The sequence below is a fragment of the Leguminivora glycinivorella genome, chromosome 23, assembly GCF_023078275.1.
Source record: "Leguminivora glycinivorella isolate SPB_JAAS2020 chromosome 23, LegGlyc_1.1, whole genome shotgun sequence".
In the NCBI taxonomy this organism is placed as follows: Eukaryota; Metazoa; Arthropoda; class Insecta; order Lepidoptera; family Tortricidae; genus Leguminivora; species Leguminivora glycinivorella.
The window spans coordinates 820535-833515 of record NC_062993.1 but is presented as its reverse complement, the minus strand read 5'-3'; the positions used below and the strand labels follow the sequence as shown (position 1 = coordinate 833515).

Sequence of the window (12981 nt, the reverse complement as noted above, 5' to 3'; positions counted from 1 at the left end):
GCCATGTCGTTTACATTTGTTTCTGTTACCACTTTCCTCCTATTGTTGTATTTTATTGATGTGTGCAATAAAAAGTATTTGTATTGCACCTATTGAATTATTTATTACAATTTACAGAACAAAGATAACAAATTTAAAAAAAACACTTAGGTATATAGAGGGTGGAAAGATAAGTCAGGCCCTGGGGGGTAACTACCTTAAATCCGTAAGCTGGCTCATTTTTCTTAAATAAGACATACCTTTATTTTTAAAAAGAAACTGCATTCAAAGATTTTCTAAAAACTCGCTTGCCTCGACCGGGAGTGTCACAGAACTCATCCAAATTGAAAAATACTATAGTAAGATCTACAAGACTGTGATCCGCCCCGTCTTAATGTATGGCTGAACGAGCCATAGACTATGGCGGAGGATCCGAAAGAATGCCGAAATTGAGGAACTAGTAGCCGAGCCAAATATAATAGGTGAAACCTAATAAGCGCCTCCGTTGGCTAGGTCACCTTGAAAGGATGAGTGCAGTCAAAAGAGCCTACTTGGGAAGACCGAATGGACGCCGTCCTGCTGGTCACCCAAAATATCGTTGGGCGGATAGAGTGGAGGTAGATCTCCGTGAGCTCGGCGTCGGTGAAAGCTGGCGCGATACCGCTCAAGACCGAGTCAAATGGCGTGCTCGTGTGTTGGAGGCCAAAACTCATTTTGGGTTATCGCGCCAGCCAAGTAAGTAGTGAATAAGTATATTATGATGACTGCACCAACAGTTATTGTCTGTTCCGTGCGTTATGATTGAGTTGAAATAATAACACCAAGGCCCGGGGCCATCCGGGCCGCTAACAGCTTCATATGGGAGTTAAACAGATAATTACATCTTCATCTGCCGAGACAGGGTTCTGACCACTATCTATATGGCCTTAGGACCAGAGAAAATGGCATTCAGTACCTACTAAATAAAAAATACAAACATTTATTCAGCTAGTTAGGACACAATGGCTCTTTTATACGTCAATTATTGTGCCTATTGACATTTCATGTATTGTAAACATGTGTGTATTAGAGTCACCGGCATAAATAACTGATGATTTCTGTACCTTGTCGTTTTTAATTATTTGAAAATTTCGTATGACATTTCAAACAAGACGTTAATGTGACAAGGTATTATAGATATTATCACATATTTATGCCGGTGACTGTACATGCAATATGTATACACACGTTTACAATACATATGACAAACATTCAGATATAAAAACAATAGCCAATACCTGGGTCAACTTCACATTTAGCCCACTTATAATGAAAAAAATCTTCAAAAATAAAACTAACAGTCTATGTAGTTAACTCAGTCCCTATTATTTTTTAACCGTCGCCTCATAATATCTCAAGAAGGACGGTTATCAAGTCGTCTGTATGTTTTTTTTTTTTTTTTTTTTTATGTTTGTTCCTCGATATCTCCGTCGTTACTGGACCGATTTTGAAATTTTTTTTTTGATTGAATGTATATGCATACAGATTGGTCCCATTTTTCTCAGAACCCAGTTCTGATGATGGGATCCTGGAGAAATCGAGGGAACTCCTCAAATCTGAAAGGCATACATATGGTTATTTTTGTGTTTTTAAAGGAACAGCATGCATTTAGGTACGGAACAGTGACATTTGGTGCAGTGGAACTGCTGATGATGGCCAGAACGGAACTCTTCAAATCTGAACGGCACGCTTATAGTGACTTTGGTATTTTTATACGAACAGCATGCACTTTCGTCCAGAACAGTGACATTTGGTGCAGTGGAATTTCTGATGATGGTCAGAACCGAACTCCTCAAATCTGAACGGCACGCTTATAGTGACTTTGGTATTTTTATAAGAACAGCATGCACTTTCATCCAGAACAGTGACATTTGGTGCAGTGGAACTGCTGATGATGGCCAGAACCAAACTCCTCAAATCTGAACGGCACGCTTATAGTGACTTTGCCATTTTTATAAGAACAGCATGCACTTTCGTCCAGAACAGTGACATTTGGTGCAGTGGAATTTCTGATGATGGTCAGAACCGAACTCCTCAAATCTGAACGGCACGCTTATAGTGACTGTGGTATTTTTATAAGAACAGCATGCACTTTCGTCCAGAACAGTGACATTTGGTGCAGTGGAACTGCTGATGATGGCCAGAACCAAACTCCTCAAACCTGAACGGCACACTCATAGTGACTTTGGTATTTTTGTAAGAAAAGCATGCATTTAAGTTCAGAACAGTGACATTTATTTAGTTATGTTTGTTAAGCATAAGTTTTGAAGTCAAAGTTTGTCAAGCTTCGATTTCTTATAATATAATAGGATTCATGAGGAATTGAGGAAACTCCTCAAACCTTAACGTTATACGTATATTCATTTGTGTTGCCATCTAATAATTAAAGCATTAAAAGCAGTTTAAAAAAATACTTACACATTTCTACATAATCCAACATTCGCAAGTAGCTTTCACCAGAACCCGACTGGCGACGGTTTTTTTTTTCTTAAAAATTATTTACCACTTCGGTGGCAAACAGGTATACGGCCCGCGTGATGGAAAGTGGTCACCGTAACTTATGGACGCCTGCAATTCAAGTCAAGGGGTGTCACATAATGCGCGTTGCCGACCCGTTAGAAATTTGTACACTCCTTTTTAGGGTTCTGTAGTCAACTAGGAACTCTTATAGTTTCGCCATGTCTGTCTGTCCGTCCGTCCCGTCCGTCCGTCTCGATAATCTCAGTAACCGTAAGCACTAGAAAGCTGAAATTTCACGCCAACAAAGTGCAAAAATAAAAAATGGAAAAAAATGTTTTATTAGGGTACCCCCCTATATATAAGGTGGGGGCTGATATTTTTTTTTATTCCAACCCCAACGAGTGATATATTGTTGGATAGGTATTTAAAAATGAAGAAGGGTTTACTAAGATCGTTTTTTTACAATATTAATATTTATGGAAATAATCGCTTCTAAATGAAAAAAAAAGTGCGTCCCCCCCCTCTAACTTTTGAACCCTATGTTCAAAAAATATGAAAAAAATCACAATAATAGAACTATATAAAAGCTTTCTAGGAAATTTGTTTTGAACTTGATAGGTTCAGTAGTTTTTGAGAAAAATACGGAAAACTACGGAACCCTACACTGAGCGTGGCCCGACACGCTCTTGGCCGGTTTTTAAGAACCCCATACTGTAGTTCATCTGGAATACCTCGACAGGGAGCTCATTCCACAGCCGGAGCGTCCGCGGGAGGAAATTACTCAGAAACCGCACGGTGCGCGACCATTTAGGTAGCAAGGTGTGTGGATGAGGGCCTTGTCGATGGCGAGCGGCGCGATGATGAAAATTAAATTACTTCTTTCAAGATAGGTAACTTAAGCTGCAAGGAGTCTAGCAGACTAAGAGCATGTACCTAATGAAGAGGGATTATGAATCTCATATAGGCAAAAGAAGAAGACATAGACGGAGAGGGAGGTCTAAACCCAAACAACGACGGATGGATCATGTGAAAGAAGATATGAGAAAGAAGTGAGTGTTGAGATGACGAAAGACGAGCATTTCTTTTTTTGCCATTTTTTTTTTATTTTGATTCTTTTAGGGAATTTTAGGTCAATTGTACACAGAATCACGAGTACTTTCAATCTCACTGGGAGACAAAAAGTGTCCCAGAATTTCCATATATTTTTGTTACTTTCCTCTTTTGTTACCCTACACAAAATGGACGGAAAATGGTAACAAAATAAGAAAAAATCGTATGAGACAATTTTTTTAACTAGTAGGATTGATAAAGCTATTTTTTTTTTCAAAAATATCACATTTCATAAAAGTGGCAAAAATAAAGAAATGCTCAGATAGAAAAGACTTCTTTTTGACGAATAAGTTCACGTACTTCATAATTTTAAAAAAATCTTTTATACTTTTCGCGGAGGCACAACTCCAAAAAATGTGTATTATGAGTAATAAAACTATCATGCTGATTTATAATAAAATAGTCTGGTTTTACTCTACGTCATACTGCTTTATTGATATAAATGGATTCTACACACTTGTGCTAATATTATATGCACCTACTTAAAATGCTCACTACCGACAGCACAAGTTTCACTTCTTATTGGTCAACCCACAGCAAACGAAAAACGAAAAAAAGCAGCAGAAGAAAAAAAATGTTTGCAGAATTTCTTGCACAAAGCGACAACCACTAACACAGATGCTACTGCTGCAGATGCTACATATATACTGTCACTTTATACAGATGTATACATATAATAAGTAATATAACAACCAAAATGCCATGGACATGTACAACTTCATCTTAACATGGTACATACAAAAAACGACACCTGCCAACGGAGTAGGCAAAAAGCACATGAAACTGTTCACATTTTAGTAAGGTTCAACCTTTTAACTAATTAATTGAATGAGAGACAAAGGGAAATCGTAATATCTATTCCTATTTGAAAAATAAACTATATTTCCCTTACCTTCACCTTTAATTATAATTTAGTTTTATTTGCTGACAGTACATACTTTACGTCGCAAATTATACAGCTTTCTTTCTTCAGCTAATTATTATCCTACAGTCACATTCAACATTCATAATCAATAACACCTTTTACCGTTTAAGTCACATCTTATAAAATGCCGCATTTATACATCCCACTATTTTTAATAACCTTATTATATTTTCTATATCGGCATTTCACTGAAAAACTAAACTATTGGAAAACCAAAAACGTCGCTGGACCGCAACCGATCCCGTTCTTCGGAAATTTAAAAGATTCTGCCTTAAGAAGAGTACCTGTCGGATTACTGTACAAAAAGTTTTACGAAGAGTTTCCTGAAGAAAAAGTCGTTGGTATATATTTGATGAAAACACCAGCTATACTTATTAGAGATTTAGAAATAGCAAAGAATGTTTTGATAAAAGATTTTGATGTATTTGCTGATAGAGGGATCAAGTTTGGAGAAAAAGATATGGGTGCTAATCTATTTCATGCTGATGGTGATACTTGGAGAGTGCTCAGAGCTCGATTTACCCCACTTTTCACATCAGGGAAGCTGAAAAACATGTTGCATCTTATAAATGAACGGGCGGAAAAGTTTTTGGAGCATGTAGAATTGATTACCAAAGATAATAATGAACATGAAGTGCATTCATTAGTACAAAAATACACACAAGCAACAATAGCAGCGTGCGCGTTTGGTCTAGACATGGACACATACGGTCAACTATCAGACACGTTAAAAAGAATAGACAAGAAAATCTTCACAGTAAATTCTAGCTCCATGCTAGACATGCTGTACCCAGGCATACTTAAAAAAATGGGCGGATCAAAGTTCCCGAAAGAAGTCAAAGAATTCTTCTTCGATTTAACAAAAAGAATCATCAATCAAAGACAAGGAAACCTACGGAAAGAAATGATTTCATGGACTTGATTTTAGCTTTGAGACAGAAAGAGATTCAATGCCGAACTAAGACCGATGAAAATTTAAAACTAGATATGAATGATAGCGTAATTTCAGCACAGTCATTTGTTTTCTATGCAGCCGGGTATGAGACAAGTGCTTCTACTATGGGTTTCCTTCTATACCAACTAGCTTTGAATTCAAACATTCAAGACAAAGTAATTGAAGAGCTAGATGCAGTCCTAAAGAAATATAAGGGAGAATTATCATTAGAAGCTATATCTGAGTTAAATTATATGGGGAAAGTATTTGATGAAACACTTAGAATGTATCCGATCATAGATAAGTTGAAAAGATGTGCTCAAACGGACTACCTGGTGCCTGGGACTGAGGTTATGATAAAGAAGGGGCAGATAGTGATAGTGCCTGTGCACGGGATCCATTTTGATGAGAAGTACTACCCGAATCCTGAGGTGTTTGACCCGGAGAGGTTTTCTGCAGAGAATGTGGCTGTGAGACACTCTTGCGCTTATATGCCATTTGGATTAGGACCGCGGCATTGCATAGGTAACTTTTATTCCATTTTATATTATACTGCATGAGCAGCATCCATTTATTCATTGGTATGTTCCCATTGTTCCCCGAAAACTTGAAAGTTCCCGTCAAATTCCTTAATTTCATACCAGGGCTAGAAGGGTTGGTATTTTTTTCATATTTGTCTATTTGTTACAAAACTTATCTAGTGATAGTATAGTAAAGCATGACTGTTGTCAAGAAGGCGCTATAATTTTGATGTATGCGGCGACAGTTCCTTGTAGTATGAAGAAAATAGTTGTAATGAGTGGCGCGTAGTCATATATTTATAGTCAGGCTTTAATAGTAAACTATGTATTAAGAGTTTTGAATGATTCACGGTTATTTTCATTAGACTTATATTGACCGGGATATAGACCGTGATTACCTTTTTGATTTTTGTCGAGCTCCCGATATTTCGACGCAGTTGCATGCATCATGATCACGGAAAACTGACGAAGGCGGGTGGATGTTAAAGTTGTATAGACAGCGCGCGATCTACCCTCCTTCGCGCGCGTCGGCTGCGTTCACTTTCAGCGTTACCACTAAATATCGGGAGCTCGACAAAAATCAAAAAGGTAATCACGGTCTATATCCCGGTCAATATAAGTCTAAACTATGTATTTAAGTAGTTTTTGCCTGTGTCGTACTAAATAGTTGTTTTTTTAATTCCAGGTATGCGTTTCGCGATCGTCCAATCCAGAGTGTGCCTGGTCAAGCTGCTTTCTCGCTTCCGCGTGACTCGCTCTTCTAACACCAAGAGCTCCTGCGATTTTTCACCCACAAGACTGGTTTTATACCCTGAAGGAGGCATCAAACTTAACTTTGTTAGGAGGTAACTGAAACAGATATCGTAGATAGACAAAAGAAAGAGCGATTATTTATTTAATTCCATTGATGGCCGAGAGGGAATCGAACCTGGGTCTGGGCCAGGGGTACCTAAAAGCTAAAAATTACAAATCATTTTCTCAAATCAAATTTTCTCTTAGGAGTTAGAAGGAGTAAAAGATTAGATTGCTAAGGACATAATGTGTACTCGTACATGGTACAGTTGACGTTATAAATCAGATTGGAAGAAATCTCATACTGCTTGTCATTTTGACATGGTTGTTGAGTGGCCTAGGGTTCCAACTAGGGGGTGGTTGACGACCTACACAATCCTTATTTATGAACATAGTTGGATTGAAAAAGTAATACCTATAGATAAGCAATTACATTACAAGTGCGGAAAAAATTCAGGGCAAAATTAAATAATATTGTGTTAAGGTGGCTCGCTTTCCATACAAAAAACATCTACCATTTATTTAGTCACCGCACACTACAACTAAATTGTTAGGTTTGAGGTTAGGACTCGGAGAATGATACACGCACACGGTCGGTAGCTAACTGAAGTTTATTGGTGCGCAGGGTGCGCTATACATGCATACATAACTATGTAGGTACTTATAGATATAATAACACGGCGTAAACAGGGTATACGCTACAACTATAGCTACATACATATTATTAATCCTAACATTCCCTTACACTAAATTCAAAAGTAATCGCCAAAATTAAAGGGTCTCCGAGGCCTCGTATTTACGTGGGATATTTCTGGCGCGGTATCGGCCTGAACATCTTCCTGCGGAGCCGAACCGTCCGTCAGGCTCTGTCCTGGCGTCGGCGTCGGCGAGGGCAACCTGGCTGGCTCGTCAGTTCCTGACGTCGCACGGCCGTCAGTGTCACTGCCGCCGGTAGTAAGTGAATCAAGAGGTGGCGAGGATTCCCGTTGAGCAGTGCCTGATGGTTGCGCTTCTTGGCGTTCTCGCGGAGGGCCCGGTTCGGGTGCTGGAGTTGCCTGCTGGAGACCTGACGGTGGCCATAGGAGAGCCTGTAACATGTCAGGCTCGTTCTCATGATCTTCAATCAAAGAGCTGGCGGGGGTGTTCGTTCTGCCACGTATCGTTCTTCACTTATCTCCTCCCCTTTATACTTTTGTAATTGATCAATATGTTTTTTAGCGTTTTGTTATTGTCTAATTTCACAATATACATGGTTTTACCTATTTGTTTAATTACAACTCCTATTGTCCAGTATGATTTTTGATTTTTATAAACTTTAACTAACACAGTTTCACCGATACAAAATTGGACACTTCTGTTACCATCGTAATATTTAGTCTGCAAGGCCTGTTGGCGCGACACGTTATCAGCGATCGCTGCGTCAGACAGTGGTGATGAGGACGGCTGCGCCAGCTGTAACCAGTCTAAACGACTTCGCAATTTACGCCCAAAGAGAACCTCTGCGGGAGACATGTTTGTTGATGTGTGTTTTGAATTTCTGTACATAAATAAGTACTCTTGTATTTTCACGTTAATATTACGTAAGTGTGTGCCAGAAGATATTATTTTATTTAATGCTAGTTTAAGCTGCTTACAATAAATCTCCGCTTGACCATTGCTGGCTGGTCTATAAGTGGGAGTGGTGATGTGTTCTATACCATTTATTCTACAGAAGTGCTCAAATTCCTTAGATACAAACGAAGTACCGTTATCTGTGCAAATGTTGCGGAAAATACCAAATCTAGACATAGTTTCGCAAACTTTCTCAATTATTACGCGACTACTGTACGATACTGATACATCGAAACACTCCACCCATTTAGAGTGTGCGTCTACAATGATTAGGAAGTATTTCCCATGCGCAGGGCCCAAAATGTCCATATGAACGCGATGGAACGCTTCTGGTGGATATGGCCAGGGCGCGAGCGGCGCGCGCGGCGGCGCGGGGCGCACGCTCACGCACTGCGCGCAGCCGGCCGCGCGCCGCTCGATGTCGGCCGCCATGCCGGGCCACCAAAACCGCAGTCGAGCCTCTGCCTTCATTTTATTCATACCTAAGTGGCCCCTGTGTAACTCATCAATAATTTTATTTTGAAGAGTTTCAGGAATGACCAACCTAGAACCTCTAACTACACAACCTCGTTCAACAGATAACTCTAAACGACATATATAATAAGGTTGCAATTTGCAATCCCTTACTTTATTAGGCCAACCGTTCATTACGTAATTTGTCACCTGTGAGAGTATGTTATCAGTGCGCGTCGCTTCGTAAACACTATCTATAGATATAGGTACGTCGCCGTCCGTTATGAATTGGAGATAGGAGGCTCGGTCAATTACCTCATCTCGCTCGCTCGCGGTGGCATCAATGACATTGGTCTCGCTCGCGCTCACTGAACGACTGAGGAAATCAGCTGTGTTTCGCGCACTGGTAACATATTCAATTTTGTAATTGTATGCTGATAAAAATAAAGCATACCGCTGCAGGCGGTTGGCCGACACTTCCGGAACTCCCTTATCTGGCCGGAAAATGCTGAGAAGAGGTTTGTGATCGGTCCTAAGTACAAACGGCTCATCACGGCCGTACAAATAATGATGGAACTTACGTATTCCGAAAACGATGCTTGTCGCTTCTTTGCTAATCTGGCTATACCTCTTTTCAGCATTCGTTAACGACCTTGACATAAATGATATGGGTTGCTCGATCCCATTATCATTAATAAGGCTCAAAATGGCTCCCAAGCCTGTAGGGGACGCGTCTACTGTTAAAAATAACTTCGCTTTTGGATTAAAATGCGCTAATGTGACATCTGAAGCCAGTTGATGTTTTATGTTAGACACCGCATCATCGTGTTCGCTCGTCCAAGACCATTTCGTATTTTTCTGTAAAAGTGTATGTAAAGGACTTAAAATTGATGATGCGTTTTTCACAAAATGCCTGTAATAGTTTACTAAACCTAAAAAAGATTTTAACTCGGATATGTTTTGTGGAATTTTCGCTTCAAGTATGGCTTTTACCTTATCTGGCGATTTATGTAAGCCATTTTTATCAATATCGTAACCTAAATACGAAACTGAATCTTGGAAGAATGAACACTTGTCTTTTTGTAACACCAACCCAGCTTCCTGTAGCCTTTTGAACACTTCATTTAACCGCTGCAAGTGCTCCGCCCTATTACGACCAGTTACCAAAATGTCATCCAAAAAATACATACATCGAGGCCCGCGAGAATGGTTTCTAAGGAACGTTGAAATATGGCGGGCGCACTGGCCAGTCCAAATACAAGCCGCGAGTAGGTAAATAAGCCCTTATGCGTGTTAATACAAGTGTACTTTTGCGAGTCTTCACTTAACCGCAACTGATTGTATGCATTTGAAAGATCTAACTTTGAGAATTGTTGACCGCCGTGTAGCTTTGAGAATAACTCCTCTATACGGGGTAACGGGTATTTGTCTATTAAAAGTTGCTTATTAATTGATACCGAAAAGTCTGCACAAATGCGTACTTTGCCACTTTGTTTTAAGACTGGCACAATAGGGCTAGCATATTCCGAATACGTTACTGGCTGTAAAATACCTAACTGAACAAGACGGTTCAGTTCTGATTCCACTTTGTCACGAATAGCAAAAGGAAGCGGTCGCGCTTTGAAATAAACCGGTTTGCTGTCCGGTTTTAGGTTAAGATGTACTACTACATCCTTACAACATCCCAACTTATCTGAGAACAGGTGCGGATATTGGCCACTGAACATACCTACTAAATCGGTGTCGTTACCTACTTTATCGACTGAATGCAAATCATTTTTAGGAATTGGGCACATCTGTAAATTAAATGCAGATACAAAGTCGCGACCTAATATTGGATCACCTCCATTCTTTACAACATAAATGTCTATATCATTTGTTTGGTTGTTGTAATGAAATGGTAGCCTTAACACACCTAAAGTTTCGATAATTTTCTCGTCGTAACTTCTCAATATCGTGGGGGCTTGGACCACGGTATGGATGCAAAATGTTTAAAATAAAACTTATCTGACACGGCCGTAATGCCTGATCCCGTATCTATTTCGAAATTAATACGCATCTCATTAACTAAAACATGTTCTCGCATAGGTTCACCCTTATAAGTGCGAATATTGAATAGAAGATGCTTACCTTCTTCATCACCACTGTCCAAGCAACATTCGACAAAATTAATTTTTTTGTTTGGTAACTTTTTACGACACACGCGTTTAAGATGCCCTTTAGAACCGCACTTATCACAAATTGAGTTAGCAAATCTGCAATCTGATGCCGAATGTCCACGGTAGCCGCAGATTGTGCACGAGGCGCCAGTAGATCCGGTGGGCCGCGCGCCTGCCGAGGCGGGCGCCCTGCTGGCCGCCATCTTGTATACGCCAAGCTCGTTGTCGGCGGCGCTGGAGCCCGAGGCCCCGGTTGCGCCAGCACGTGCGCCTTTTCGGGCGCTTCTAACATTTTCCGCCGTTTGCAAAGCGCTGGAAAACGTGAGGCTAGACATCGCCTCAGTGAAGAGCTTGTCTCGTTCTGGTCCCTGAACCATGCCTAAAACAAATCGGTCACGAAGGGTATCGTCGAGCGTCGATGCCGAGAAACCACAATGTAGTGCCAACCCTCGTACTCTGGCCGCCCAATCCGAGAAGGTTTCATTAGCGGACTGCATGGCGCTGTAGAAGCTATTACGCTCAGCAAATCCACATATTTTTGGTTTGAAGTGGCCATCCAACAAAAGCACGACATCAGCGTAGCTGAGGTTCCCCAGTTCCTTTGGCAAAGCAAGATCTCTTAACAGCTTATACGTGCATTCGGCTAAGCTGCTGAGGAGTATGGCACGCCGTTTTGCGCCCGCTGACTTGTCGTCCTCTGTTTCTCCTGCAATGTCATTCGCGACGAACCACTGTTCCAACCGATCTTTATAAATAACCCAATCATGAGTTTCGTGGTTAAATGTGCTTAACACGCCAACCGAAATTTTAGCCATCGTCGTCACTGTTAGGTTTGAGGTTAGGACTCGGAGAATGATACACGCACACGGTCGGTAGCTAACTGAAGTTTATTGGTGCGCAGGGTGCGCTATACATGCATACATAACTATGTAGGTACTTATAGATATAATAACACGGCGTAAACAGGGTATACGCTACAACTATAGCTACATACATATTATTAATCCTAACATAAATAAAAATATGCGCATACATCTACTATATACATTATCCATCGTCGCAGTATTGAACGAAATACATTGTTTCATACAGAAATCATGGACAAATCCATGTCAATTTTTTATTAATTTTACGAAAATGTGCGTGCCAAATTTTGTGTACAGACACAGAGCCGTCATTGTCATATCATATATTTGCATGTGGAGGGTGGTTGCATAAAACATAATAAATCAGTCTTAAAGCAGTGCTCGTCTTTGATTCACGCTCCCTGCGTCCTTACATACTAAACATGGCGCAGCCGGTTTTTAAAATGGATTGATTTATAGTTAATAGTGGTATTTGAACTGAGTGTTAAAAATAAAGGGTTATACCTACAGATATAAAGACGTAAAACTAAAAGCAATTAATTGCAAAGTACAATGGAATCAGTTTTGCAACCACCGCCGCCGTTCGTATTTGAAAATAATCTTGTAAATGTAACATCTGGTAATTTGAGCAAAGAGTGGGATAAATGGAAGAAGAGTTTTATGATTTATTATGCAGCGTGTGAAATCGACAAAAAAGACGTGACAGTGCAGATAAATATTTTACTTCATGTCATTGGTGAACGATGTCGGGATGTATACGATCAATTTACAGATAAGACGAAATGTGACACGGTTAACAAAGTGTTGGAGAAATTTGACTGTTTTTTCTTTCCAAAGAAAAATTTAACAATTGAACGTCACAGATTTTTTACACGCGATCAGAGCGAGTTCGAGTCCGTTGAACAGTATGTGTTCGAATTAAACAAGATGGCCGTAAAGTGTGAATTCAAAGACTTGTGCCAAGATTTAGTGCGAGATAGATTAATATGTGGAATAAGAGATGGATCCTTACGGGAACGTCTGTTAAGGGAACCAGATTTGACGTTAACGAAGGCTGTGGAGATCGGTAATTTAGCAGAATTATCTCGCGCACAAGCTGTGACCTTGAAATCAGAGAGTACTGAGCATCACC

The 12981-nt window shown here is 40.1% G+C and overlaps 2 protein-coding genes across 2 annotated transcripts; one reads left to right on the top strand and one right to left on the bottom strand.

The window, feature by feature from the left end:
• Nucleotides 1–4597: 4597 nt before the first annotated feature.
• Nucleotides 4598–7025, top strand: LOC125238349 (cytochrome P450 6B1-like). The gene is given in 3 exon segments (XM_048145649.1): nt 4598–5400; nt 5403–5972; nt 6654–7025. Coding segments are annotated over 3 exon segments (1497 nt in total). The 5' UTR covers nt 4598–4637; the 3' UTR covers nt 6818–7025.
• A 977-nt stretch (nt 7026–8002) lies between these two features.
• Nucleotides 8003–11986, bottom strand: LOC125238351. Its single transcript, XM_048145651.1, has 2 exons — nt 10955–11986; nt 8003–8146 (listed from the first exon to the last, which is right to left on the bottom strand). Exons 1-2 carry the CDS (start codon nt 11796–11798, stop codon nt 8133–8135), a joined length of 858 nt encoding a protein of 285 aa, XP_048001608.1. The 5' UTR covers nt 11799–11986; the 3' UTR covers nt 8003–8132.
• Between the last annotated feature and the right edge of the window lie 995 nt (nt 11987–12981).

Bases quoted from the DNA above. Each gene is read 5' to 3' on its own strand.
- LOC125238351 (XM_048145651.1), bottom strand. From the start codon at position 11,798: ATGGCTAAAATTTCGGTTGGCGTGTTAAGCACATTTAACCACGAAACT.